A 14374-nucleotide genomic window follows, 5' to 3' on the forward strand; every position below is an offset into this window, starting at 1 on the left:
TCACTTTATTTTAATAAAGTTTTGTTTTGATATATAAGTTGTTTGAGATTCTTCATATACATAAAAGCGACATTAATTTCTTGTACGGGTTACGACAACACAGGACATGTAAATGAAATGTTACAATGTATCCTCAGATGTTTGTGATATGAAATAGAGGGATATGTTTAAAACATATCGAACAGTACAAGACTGTCGAAAGAGATGTGAATAAGGCAGAAAACCATGGATATACTTTGGTAGTATAAATGAGGTGCTGGGAATAACTGCAGCATCCATTCTTAAGGTTACTGTTGAGCTTCCAAGGCCCAGGGTGGAGATAACTATACTAAATACCAAAGAGTCCATTTCCAAAGAGCGTAGAAATGATGGCGAATAAAGAGGAACACGAATATTAGTTTAAGCGGTAGTTTTGTTATACAGTCTTCATTAGGTAACCTTACTTTTTGCCATTTCTTTAAAAAACACAAAATCAATATTAGCTAGAGTTATTTATTTTAAAACATTCTTTTTAATAATCGCTTGATCGTTTTTCATTAAAAGAGCGAATTTTGTAATTACGTTGTTGCGTTAATTTTTGGACTACCCCTCTATTATAAGTAGCAACATGGCCGACAAAGTGGTAGAAGAAATAAACCTCGATGGTCGAGAAAAGTCACGACGAGCGTAATTTATTTTAATTTCATTTTACACTTGTTTCTAGATTTTAAGGAATGCTTTTCCGTGCCAATTTATTCTGTATCTTCAAGAGAGTACGCCCTTCAAATATTTCATATCAACGATACCACATAAACAAAAGGGTTCGTAATCATACTCATAGAGTCGTTCTCATGGGTAGTTTGTTTACTTGTTTAGTATTAATAAGTTTGTATTTTTACCGCTAGAGTGACATTGCAGTTTTCTGTATTGCACCTTGTGTACTGTATTTAAGAATGATGCAACATTAATAAGTCACATTTGTAATAAGTAGAAACGCACGTGTTATCTCGATAAGTCTTAATTCATCACTTCAGTTTAAGTGTTATCGTTTATTGCGCTAATGAAAGTACAAATAATTGCGTGTAAGTTGAATAACAACAAAAGGTGTTCTATTTTAAGTATTTAATAATTTACTGTAGTGTATTGCTAGACTATACTGAAATTACTGTTAATTATTAATATTATTATCATGTAATATTTTGTACTTGTAGGGATAAATTGTGTTCGTGGAGTGATAGTGATTGTCAATAAAACAAATGTTTAAGGTGTGTTAATATTAACAGTGAACACAGTATAAGGCAAATCTGAAAAGGCACATGTAGATTTAAGTTAGTACAACTACAAGTAACATTATTTGGTCATTTTCACCATTGTGTTTACTTGGTTTTAAACTTGTAAAAGCTGTATATGTAATATGTATTAATCGTGAATTACAGTTATATTACAAATTTAATATTTCAAATTTTAATATTACAGCAGGCCTGTAGAGGAGTCACCTACACAGTCCTAGCTTTTAGTTTGAACCATTTAGTGTTTTTACTGTATGCAATGAGGAAAAAGATGATAAAGAGGTTTTCTTTGTGGGAGACTATATCATTAAATATCTGGATAAAGCTATTTGTAGTGGAGACTGAAAAGCAATAGAAAATGAACACTATAGCTTGCTTGCCAGGTCCACTGTTAGAGAATAAGATATTGTATGGACAGTTCAATTGCTGTAGGAGAAAATAATGTTAGAAAGTGTACTTCACAGTAGTTGCTTCAGAGATTTAGTGTTAGAAAAGTATTTGTGCACCTTTCGGACTGCTGATTTGGACTAGATTCAGAAATACATTGTGTAACAAGATAAAAAAGCTTAAATAAAAGAAAGGATATGCTTGGAGTTGGAGCAACTGGTAGGATTGTTTTTAGGGTAGGGTTGAATTCTTTGCTAGAGATGGGCTTCACTTAAGCAGATTAGATAGTAAGATGTTTTTGAAGCTCTAAATATATTCTTTTAAAATACTTTATTTAAACTAAACTTTCAAGTTTCATAGTGGTGTGAGAGAGAGAGCTTAGAAAATTGAAATTAAATTTGTAGGATAGCTAGGCAACAAGGAGATTTGAATAAAGGAGATTCAGTGCTTAAGTTTAATGATAATGATTAATAAAATAGGCCAGACTTAAAGATAAGCATAGGGGATTTGAGAATAAGCTTATTTGCTATTATTCTAATGTTAGAAGTAGTAGAAATATAATAGATGAGTTCAAGGGTCCAAACTAAACAAAGTTTCCATAATGGGTATTATGAAAACTTTGGTTAGTTTGGAGAATATTATTAATATAACTTATTTTGAAATTCTAAGTTAATAGTTATAGACCTTTTAAGAGAGGGAGTGGAATGGATCTTCATATGAGTTATGGAATTGAAGACACAAATGATATTCTACAGGTTGATTTTTGTGAGTGTCATGATTTTTTATTTTGTGTATTTTCAGTGAGGAATTTCAATGATAGAAAATTTTAGTGGTAATTGTTATAGGCTATCTGATCAAACAGAAGGTGTCATAAAAGGAAAAAATCTATAATAATAATAACAGAGGAAAGAACATAGAGACCTGAAATTTGATATGCTCACTATGGGGATTCTGAGGGTTTACACTTGGGTATTGTTTACTATATTTGATGCAAAAATATTTTGGCCAATTTTTTGCCCTATAGCCCTTAAGCCCCATGCTTCTGCTTCCTGAAAGTCTGTAGAAAAGTGTCATATTTTTTCTAATTCTCACTTACTGAATGAACAATAGGTTCAGGCTTTCTGCCAAATACCTTTTTTCAACACAAACATGGAAGAAAAGTAGAAATCTGAGAATTAAAGAAAAAAAGTTGATTTGAACTAAGTTTGGGAAATGGCAACAAGCATCTGTAAGAAAAATATGAATCGGAGAATATTGGAGAAATTGGAGAATGAAAATAATTTATATACAAATGCAGGAAGAAAAAAACGAATTTGAAGAGCTAAATTAAAAGTATTTGCTTTTCAATAGACTTGAATTAAATTTGGGAAATGACAAAAGACAAATCAATTACAAAATTGGTGAATTCTGGTAGCTGTAGAAATAATTAAAATATGGAGATGCTGACTGATATATTGAGGCCTCTGTGAATCATGAGGGTACCTTAGAATCCTGCGGTGGAGCATGGGTATTTTATGCTAATTATATAATAAGATCAGAGTCATTGCTAATAAGAGTAATTATGGAAGACTAATTTTAGATACATTGATTGTGATTGGATGGAGTTAGATAGTGATTGGCAGAAATTTGAAGTAATTCTGGATGGTCTTGAATACCAAATGGTCAAAGAGACAAAGAAGGTAGATGCTATTTTAAATTCATTGGAAGCACTAACAAGGTATGATTGCAAGAGCTGAAATAGGGGATTATTTGGGAAGAGTGGTCATTGTTTAATTAGGTTTGGTATTTTGGTAAATGTTGAGATAATAAAAAAAAATATTATTTTAGTTCCTAATTTTCAGAAAACCAATTTTGAGGACATGACAGAAATTTATCATTACTGAATTGGGATAATGAGTTAAAAGGTGATGTGAGACAAAGTTGTTAAATATTCAAAAATATAGTGCTTGTAAGTATGTTTTTACAAAAAGGTAATGAATATTATGGGAGATAAATCTTAATTGGTTTACTAAAAACATCAAGGAGAAAATTGGAAATCAGTTTCTTAAGTTTAAGAAGTATACATTGACAGATAGTTTGAAGATTTAGAGAACAATAGGTAAGTTAGATATTTCATTAAAAGAGAAATTGGAAAATCCAAAAATGGGCTTACGAGAAACAACCTGGCTGATAATATTAAAACTAATGCAAAGATATTTTAAGTATGTTAAATGTAAGCAAGATGTTATAATGAGAATTGGGTCATTAAAAGATGTCATTGGCAAGGTTATTATTGAAAGCTTATGAGATTTTAAGTTTTTTAACTGTTCTGTGGGGAATACTGGACTTGACATGAATTTTGTAGATATTTAGTTCCTTGATGGTAAGGAGAAAAATTAAGAGATTAAAGTAGGGCCAGATAGTTTTCTTCAGGGGTGTAAAGGGAAGTCGGAAATCAGATATGTGAGCTCCTCTCAATTCTTATAGGTCAGCAGAGAATGAGCAGGAAGTTGATAATCGGAGAGTTGTGGCACATGGTACTCCTATTTTTATAGGGGGTGATAAGAGTTGCCCTGAAAATTATAGGCTAGTTAGTCTCGTGTATTTACATAGTGGGAATATTCTAGAGTATCAAAGAAGCTTTACAAAGTAATTTAGTGAAATATGGTATTATAAATTATAGCCATAATGGATCCACTGAAAGAAAATCTTGTGTTACTAATCTATTGTCTTTTATGAAGATGTTACTTATTATCTGGAAAAAGTCAAGAATATGAACTTGATGTAGTTAGATTTTCAAGAACCTTTTGATAAGGTGCAACAAAAAATATTAGCTAAAAGACTAGTTAATTATATTTTAGGGTGATTGGATGGGCAAAAGCAGGTTATTATTAATGGAGTCCAGTCAAACTGGATCATTGGTACTAGCAGAGTACCTCAGGAGGGTCAGTTGGGCCTTTCTTTTGCCGTCATATGAATGATATTGATAGGGACATCATCAGATTATTAAAATTTTCTGTTGGAATTGAACTCTTGTGTATTTTGAAAATTATGCATTATCTTGCAATTACAGTAATTAAGTTATTTCACATTTCCTCAGATATTTGTCAAACTTAACAATTTATCCAAGTTATTCTGTAATACCTCAACATTCTCAATACAGTAGTAAATTAACAAACAATGATTTGTAAGCATAATGATATTTATGAAACATGTTACATGCTTCAACAGAACCTTGGCCTGTCTTCATCAGGTACAGGTAAAGTTGAGCAATTAGTGGTATTTTCTAAAAATATATTAATTGGTGGTCTCATTAATCCATTAAATTTGACTAATTATTTAGTATAGTTTTCCCTAAAACATGATATATATATATCACATAGAAAATAATAATTTGGTAACTTATGCTGCCAGCCAGTTGCCTTTCCCCACTAGTTAGCAGTTTGGCAACAGCAAAAAAAGAAAAAATCTTTGCCAGCCAATTGCCTTCAGACATTTTAATCAATTGGCAAATTCTGCTAACTGCCTAGCTATGTATCTAAGTCACGAGTATCTGGATCAACAAAGTCCGAAGTACCCCATCTTATGCCATGGTTTAAATGTCAAAGCCTTAGAAACCAATAGTCTAATCTTTGTGTTCAATCATGAAGGGATTAAGAGGAATCAGGGAAAAAAAACATGATTTTTTTTTAGTTTACTAGCTTTAATTCTGAGCTGTGAGTGATAGAATTGTGTTCATAATAGGTGTATTGTCTTAGCTATAATATTAAAAATTTCTGTTGTTCATTAATTGTTTTGTGCAGTGTTTTACATGTTATCGACAACCTGATTAAAAAGCTTTTGAATAAAAATATGAAAAGCAAATTGCTTGTTAACATATGTTTGAATTTTGTTATTTAAACTTTCATCTAAACTTCTCTATTCTGTTGATCTATTCACCACAAAAATCTTGTTCAGAGCTACAACCTTCACTTTCACAGTATTGTCGTAAAGTTTTTTTTTTATTATTTTGGTTACTTCAACAGAAACAGACCTTACTTGAAAAAAGGTTTAGAGAGAGTAGAATATACTTGAAAGACAGTGTTAATGAAGGAATATTTATGGGATTTTGTGTCCTTTTTAATTCACCATACAGAAACCTAAGTTAATTTAGGTATGTGAGGCAGTTTTGAATGATGATATTCTGAGCTGCCTTCACAGTTTTTCATTAAATATAATGAATATTTGTGCTAGCAGCTTGAAACATCATCTAAAACTTCCTAGAATGTAGTCTTCTAATAACACCTTTCAAGAACAGAAGCAGTATCTTTAACTTTCACAACTGGGGACTTATCCTGTTGATAAGAATTGGATTACTTTTTAAAAGTTTGAAGTAATATTAAATAATTGAACTTGTTATTTAAATGCAAACAATTTCATATACATATATAAAGCTATTGATTGTCATTCTACCTACTCATTTTCGTGATCTTGTAAAATTATGTGTATTTGACTTCATATCACCTGTCACAGTATATGTAACAAACTTGGGACACTGAAGTTAGAGCTGTTTTCATAAGTAGGTATGTTTAAAGTGTGTTTACAAATCTGTACTCGTGGAAGGTTTATTTGAAAATATGAATTTGAATGCAAATAACTTTTTTATTATAAATTATTTTTCACCTTTTTTCAGGTAAAATCGAAAAAAGAAATGGCTGAAATGAAAATGGCTGAGGTACTATGTTCATCAAAGTTAAAAAATATTGTATATGGAGAAAGTATATTCAAACATATATTCAGTTAGGTTAAATTTTATTGCGACCACCTATGGAAATAAGAACATCAGTGTTACAGCTGAATCTCAAGATTACAAATATGATATTTTCAAGCTAAATAAAAAATCAGTGTTCAGTTTTAGTACAGTTACAGTAAACCACTGAGATAAAATTTTCCACTTGTTCATTTTATTTGTGTATAATTTGGGTATGTTGATATCCAACACCTAACTAAATAATTCCACGCTTTGCAGGAATGTCATGCAGAGAATAAACTGAACATGAATAGCAAACACAAGTAATCTAATAAACAAAATTTTTATTCACTAAAATGTGTTAAATAGACATCATGTCATCAAGCATGGCATTTTCCATTTTTCTTCAGTCAAAATCTTTCCCTTTATAGTTTGTATGTCACTATCTCCACATCTACATTAATAGTAATATTTATGTTTAAAGTTAGATGCTTTTCAATTAATATATTGCTTATTTTTAGCTTTAAGTAATTTACATCAACCTTGTTCCAAGTTTATAGTAACTTTATGTAGCATTTTAATTTAATATTACTGACAGGAAATAAAAACATCAGTTGAAAATTGGTTAAATTTATGGCTGTTTGTATTGTAGTTTTTGTTGTTTTATTTGTTTATTTTTATGTTGAGCAACATGATATATGAATGGACCTTAGCAAATCTCGTATAGTGCAAACAATAGCTCCATAAATGACTTGCACTGTCATTTTGATGTTTTAGAAGTTGTAACTGTAATTGATTAATTTCCAATTTCATGTTTTTCAGTTAAATCATTTAAACATTTTGAATGTGGCATTGTGTCAGAGCTTAAAGTATTTAAATTAATAACATATATATACTAATTTAAAAGAACATTAATATTTTCTCTCTTAGAAATATTCAACATTGATTTTACACTACTTTAAGCTCTTTCCATGCCATGCAAATGTCTATTTAAGTAGATTGGCCATATCTGTACCTGAACATTTTGCAAAGAATCAAATGCGTATAAAATGCAAATATTACAGGACTGATTGCTCCTCATCTATTCTATGAAAATTAATGGCACAATCATTTGTTAATACTTTACACTGTGATTAGCGGTCATCCTAGTAATAAATTGATCAGACACTGCCAAACTGTATGGAAACTCTAAAAAGGATACATGAAACTAATGTTGATAATAAAAGTAGATAAGGTAAAAAGTCCAGAGTCAGGGTATGCCTATTGTGTGCATGACAGTATAAATGGCTTGCCAATCATCGAGTTGTTAGTACAGATATTAATATTACCTCTAGAGCAGTTAGATACTCATTAGCCATGAAGTGGTCTTGGTAGATGTGTAGTTACTCAAAAGCTGCTAATTAGAAGAGATAACCAAACCAAAAGGCTGAAATGAGACTTTAACAATGAGATGAACTAAGCTGGAGGTGCATACTCTTTACAAATTAATTGAAGTTATTTGGCAACAGTCAACAGTAATTTCTTTGATGGAAGAAAAGAGAATGGTATTGTGGTCAAAGTACAACATCTACAGTGCAACATTCTAAAGGATTGATATAAATGTGGGCTGCATCTACACCAATAATGTTGGAAATCTAGACAAAATTGATGGCACCCTGACTGCTGGAAAACACATTCTTATCCATCATTTCACTCCCTCAGAAGCAAGACCTGTTGAATAGGGATTCATCTTCCAGAAAGCCTGTGATTCCAAGCGTGAAAGGAAAAAGAGGCCAATGGAACACTTCTCACCATTGCTTGGACATCACAAAGTTACAATATCAAAATTAGTTAAGCTGTATTGGTTTATATGGAAATTGACTGAGTAGGTTAAACAGCAGCCAAACAAATTGGTTAAGTTGGGTAGTAATGCATAACATTTGAAACAATGTTATTAAAATGCTAATAAACTAATAGTTATATAGAAACAAGGCATATTATTCTGTTTCAATCAAATATATACAGTGTTCAGTGCACTCACATTTCCTTTGTATTTTCTGTAGTAATATGTTGTACAATTGGTAAAGTGACCATTTAGCTGCAATCACTCAAAGTTCAGGATTCCTGTATGTGTATCACCTGTGTATTTCCATAATTATTTGCAAATCGTGTGTGGATGTGCATATGTATGTATATGATTTTATGTTTTTTATATCTGTTTATTTCATGTTTTGTACACATTTTACAGTTAAATCCATGGCCATCCTACATTCAGGACAGAATTGAATTATGGAATCAGTTTCGTGCAAAGTATGAACAACAATTAGCAGAAAAACAGTCAGAGCCTATCAAAGTCACCCTACCAGATGGGAGAGTTCTTGAAGCCCAGTCTTGGTGTACCACACCATATCAAGTAGCACAAGGAATAAGGTAAAAAATGTATTTAGAAACTGCATTTTTATTAATTTGCTACGTAATAGATAGATCACATAGAGAAGAACTGAAACCTAAGTATTTAAGAAGTTATCCTTTTTTTTATTCCTTAATGTATTTTTAAATTTAGTATAATTAATGAAAATCCCAGAAAATTGAAATAGGTTCTGCTGTGCATAAAGAACAGGGGGAGGAAAGGTTATTGTTTTTTCTAATATATGTTTCGTGTAGACTGTTTTGGAGAAATATTAAGCTCGTGGAAATGTTGAAATTTTAAAAAAATCTATAAAAACCTGAAAATATCGTGTAAAAAATACATTAGAATATATCACAATGGAAAATTGAAATTTCAGTTTTGAATCAATATTCCATGTTTGGACTTAATGTACATGAATGTTAGATTATGCTTTCTAACTGCCTGGAAATAACACTTTTTGACTGAAAAAATCAGGAAAATTAAATTTTGGTTTTTGTGACCCTCCTAACCTACTGTTTTGTACGTGGAAAGTTAACAGTGAAGGTCTTCTGTTAATGCTAATACAAGTATGCTTGAAAACAAGGTTTTTACTTCCTTCATCATAATTAGCTTTCTTCGGTGATTTTACTTTTTTGTTATGTACTGATATGTTTAACATTTTCAAGAAAATCCCCACTAATTATTTAGTACATTAAATATTTCCATAAAACCAAAGGTTGAGACAATTACAAAACCAGGTAGAAAATGTTAATTATAAAAAAAATTAAAATAGGGCTGAAATAACCAGGTCAAATTGCACATGTCACAACTTTTTAGAGTTACATTCAAAATTTAATTAAACAACTACTTTATTATCAGTATATATGAATAACTGTGGCATCAAAATATAGTTAAAAAATACATTTTAATACTGTATAATCTTTAAGTTCTTAATTTTTTTTAGAGAAATATTTTAAAAATCCTCGACCTCCTTTAGTGTGAGAATTGTGACATTTGTTCTCTGGGTCTTTCCTCTTCACTAATTTAGTTACATCTCTCCGAGAAGTATGGAATTTATTATAAATTACACATTACTACACAGATATTACACAGGCAAAGCATAAGTCTTACAGCTTTCAATCTTATTTGTTTATGGAGCCATAAACTAGAACATCAGACTCACTTGCCACTTACTGAAAAAAATGCATGGTATTTGTTTAGGAGGTTTTATAGATTATGAAAATGAAATTTAACAATTTTAAGATGAAGAAAAGTATTTTTAATCTTGACATGAAAATCACTTTGCACTCAGAACAGTCAACAAGAAATTTTTTAGTAAAAATAATTTAAGTATATGATTTTTTTGTATACAAAAGAGTTGTAATGTTTACTGAAAGCTTGCCACATTTTGTGACGATACACAAAACATGTTAAAAGTTATAATATGGAAATGATGATGGTCACTTTGGGGTCACAAACTCAATCAAATTGACTGAGCTTGTAGTGAGAAAAATAATTCAGCTACATTATATATTTACTTTTCTTTGATGTTGATATCACCTATATTTGTCTGTTTCAAGGAAGTGTTCCACATAGAATTTTTGAAGAAAATTGGCAGTATCTACAGCGTAGTCACATGGAATTGTTTTCCATGTTATCAATTTTTAAGTTTAGTTGTTTTCATATAGTGCATTGGTAAGATTTTTCCCTGAAATTCTTTTTTGTGTTTAAAAAACCTGAAAAACAAATATTAAGTTAGAGTGATTTAAATCTGTTTTTACTAACTTGCGACTGTAGTAAAACTCAAGTTACTCAAACAAAGATTCAGATATTCTAACAAAAATAATCTTCAAATAAACTAGTTACATTGTTCCCCTGTGGGAAAGTAGTAAGTTTATAGACTTACGATGCTAAAACCTTCAGATTTAATTCCCCTTGGTGGATAGAGCATAAATAGACTGTTGTAAAGCTTTGCACTAAAAACATATTTAAGTGAAGTACATATGAATATTTGTGAAATATGTGTTGAACTTGATTAGCTATTCCTATCTGCATAGAATGTGAAAATCCATTCCTTTTTAAGTTTCATTGATTCAACGAAACTAAGGAGGCATATATGAATAAAAGTGTAAATAATACACATACACGTAATATTGTATATTTAAGTTCATATTTTCAATGCTTTAAGTTTTGTAAACTGTCAGCATGAAGCAGTACACTCTGAATTGATTAGACAGTTCCTTTTTCTAGGCAATTAAGATTTGGTAGGTTTTAAGTTGTCAGCTCAAAATCATTGTTACTGTTGGAATTGAGTGTTAACAGAGGTGTGAATGTTAAATTCTTATTGCTGCTTATCATGGTGTAAAGTTAATTAAATCAGTGTGCTTCTCTACATCAATAAGGTCAATGTTTGCTGACTCAACTACATATATTGATGTAGAATTCATGTAGTCATTTCTTCATAAATATGAAATTGTATCCCACTTACTTTTCAATAAGACGTGTTTGTTTAAAGTAGTTTCACATGGAAAAAGTACATCAAGTAAATTTCAATTCTAGCTGTTCAGCTACTGTTGTTATCCATATATATATACAGGTAGGCCAAAGTCCACATTTAATGTCCTATTTACATAGTTGTTCAAAATTTGTATAAACTACTTTCTTATGTCAATAAACTTGGTATCAAAACATAGTTTATAATTAAAATTTTAATATTTTACAAGTTTTAATTTCAGAAGGAAATATTAAAATAAATTCTCAGTCACCATTTTAATGTATTACGTGACACTTCATTACTTAAAACTTCCCATTTCAGTCTTTTTCCATCTCTATATTCCAGGCTTTTCAAGAGTTACACATTTGTACATTAAATATTCTTGAGCTAAAATGAAAACTTATGGCTTCCATTTATGCTTTAATGAGTAATGTGCCATAAACTGAAACTCTCACACCATGCTCCTCCTAGTGCATGCTGTCTTTATAAAATGTCAATACTTCTCTCTGATATTTGCTGTTGGGCTATTTATAACCAATTGAAAAAGAAAATTTTAATTAAATACTTTCTTTAAGAGGCTAGTTGTTCTACTTCGATTTCATAGTTTACTATCATTAAGATCACCTCGATCAGGTAAGGAAATTATCTTAACACACATGTAGCTTAGTTAGAAACTCGGTTAAATTATAATAGTTTTAGGACATCGTTTTTTTTGTTGGTTGTTAATATTTTGTTTCTAAATTGCATATTTAAAATAAATAAGAATGAGTAAAGTTCTAAAAACACCTCTATAAAAGAAATAGGGTTAACTTTCATTGAGTCTTCGAGAGCAAAAATGTATGAGACCCAAATTAAAGTACTGAATTACTTGTTTTTTTTGTCTATTTTTATTTATTTTTATAAAAGAACTCGAATGTAAAAATCAAAAACTTATTAAGGTTGTTTATACAAAGCTTCCCTGCTGTAATAATTTGATTTGGCACTAATTTAATTTGCAGTAAAGTAATAACTCTAAACAATCAAGAGATTTGAATTATATTAGCTTTGGCTGTAAGAATAGATAATATGTACTTGTCTTTAAAAATATGCAGTCATTCTAGAAAAAAAAGGGGGTTAATTTAGTTTTATTTCATAATTTGTTGTAGTGGTTACAGGGTTGGTCAAATGGACCAAGCCCATATACAGTGTTGTGACAGAAAAATGCAGATAACATCTAAAGTTTTACTGGATAAAAACTTTTGATATATATTTAAGAGGCTCTAGAAGTTATGCAAATGAAATTCTGAAATTGTAAGATGAAAAGTACTTTTAATCTTAATGTTAAATCACCTTGCACTCGGACTAATAAGTCTAAATTTGTTGCCATAAATTCAGACAAATACTTAATCAAAATAACTGGTGTTTACTGAAAGCTAACCAAGTTTTGTGAAGATATGCATAATGCATTGAAAGTTATAGTGTGTATAGTTTCATGGTTATATTAGCAAGGTTGGGCAAAATGACCAAACCCATATAAAAAAGGGTTAAAAAGGATTTCAAAAGTTTTATTCTTGGCAAAAAAAATACCATTTGAAATGCTAATTGAACTTCTCAAATTGAATAGTGAGTAAAGATACCTTGGTATTCTGAATAAATAATATTATTTCAAATGAAATTGGTTTAAAGTATTTGATTGCAACACTATAAAGTTAACACTTTAACAATTATTTGTTATTAGCATATTACTGTCATGTTCTACTTTAATTAACCATTGTTATTTTTTGTGACATTTGTGATTGGTCCAAAATTAGGCATGAAGATATTAGTTAATAAAGAAAAGGGTAAGACATGTTATATACAACTGTTTTACACGAGAGAAGGAAAAACTTTGAATGTTACACTTACATTTTCAAATCACATTCAGATTACTTAGCTGTATTCAAAAGTTTTGATCATATATATATATATATATAATGTATGTATGTAAGTATCAACTGCAGTATTTGTTTTCAGAACTTGCAGCTTCTAGCTATATCTTAGATACCTTACTTATTAGCAGACATTGTGCACTTGTGTTAAGTATCATTACAACTTTTTATTTTAAGATTTCCCTGTGTTTTTGAATAGTTAGTTGTGTGTTTTTGAAATGTTGAAAACAATTTTATTGATTCAGATAGGAATAAAAATAAGAAAATTATTTTGTTTTAAGTTAAACATATCATAATATAAATTTTTTACATAAAACTAAATAGTCTTTATGTAGATTATAATGAAACAAAAGTTTAACTCTGTTTAAGCCCCCAATGTCTCAGTGGTGGTCAGAGCACAGATAGTTTATTGTATAGTTTTCTGCTTAACAACAACCAAACCAAATTCTGTTTGAAAACATTCGAAAAAATTCATAATACTGAATCAATGTTTAAGGAAATGGATCGAAAGTACATCCAGAGGCCCATAATATAATATTGCTGCACTCTTGCTTGCATCTATGAACTCCAAGAATTCAAAATATATTTAAGTACATAGAATCAGTTTTATTGTAACTTGCACTTCTAATATTTAATTTGAATTCATTTTTATCTTCTCAAAAAGGAGCTAATTCCTTTTCACCCATTCTCTGTGCTAGAAATTACTTTAAAAAAATTTAAAGTAAAATTAATAATTGTAATGCTGTTTCAGCAATTTTCAAGTTAAATATTTTAGAAGTAATATTTTGTCATTTATTTACTTAGTGTAATTTCAAAGGAAAATGGAAACAATTTTCAAACTTATATTCCTGCAAAGCTCTGAGGGGTTTCACCTGTAAACAATTCACTCACTAATTTTTTAGAAAATTTTTCTGCTCATTTCAAACCATATATTTTAATTTTCTAAGAAATTATTATCCTTTCAGGATTCAGCTTGCATTTTAAAATCTTGTTTCTCTCTTAATTTTTTTTCTTTGTGAGAGGTTTTATTATTTGAAGGATTATGGTCTGAGTAAATACTAACAATGCCCAGTTTTTAAAGTATTGTTACGACAGTGGAAGTCACATGACGCTGGTAACATGTCATGGGATTCTGGAAGGATCGGGGAACATCACGAATAATCCAGTATTTGCTAGGCACCCTCTATTCTTGTATATAAGTGTGCCAGATAAAGCGAGACAATTTATCGGGATTGAATAGCG

General features: G+C 30.0%; 1 protein-coding gene across 4 annotated transcripts in view; it reads left to right on the forward strand.

Moving 5' to 3' along the window:
- Nucleotides 1–614: 614 nt before the first annotated feature.
- The window catches only part of LOC106467240 (threonine--tRNA ligase, cytoplasmic-like), a 47185-nt gene continuing 33425 nt past the window's right edge, over nt 615–14374 (forward strand). The window contains exons 1-3 of one of the 4 annotated variants that reach the window (XM_013927570.2): nt 615–666; nt 6307–6348; nt 8591–8772. In XM_013927570.2, coding sequence (XP_013783024.1) covers nt 6325–6348; nt 8591–8772 — 206 coding nt within the window. In that variant the 5' untranslated portion in view covers nt 615–666; nt 6307–6324. Of the gene's footprint in view, nt 801–948; nt 1062–3354; nt 3373–6306; nt 6349–8590; nt 8773–14374 lie in introns of those variants that run through there. The other 3 variants (XM_022395375.1, XM_013927569.2, XM_022395376.1) reach the window with 3 other exon arrangements.

Source organism: Limulus polyphemus, unplaced genomic scaffold, assembly GCF_000517525.1.
Source record: "Limulus polyphemus unplaced genomic scaffold, Limulus_polyphemus-2.1.2 Scaffold2540, whole genome shotgun sequence".
NCBI classification, from domain to species: domain Eukaryota; kingdom Metazoa; phylum Arthropoda; class Merostomata; order Xiphosura; family Limulidae; genus Limulus; species Limulus polyphemus.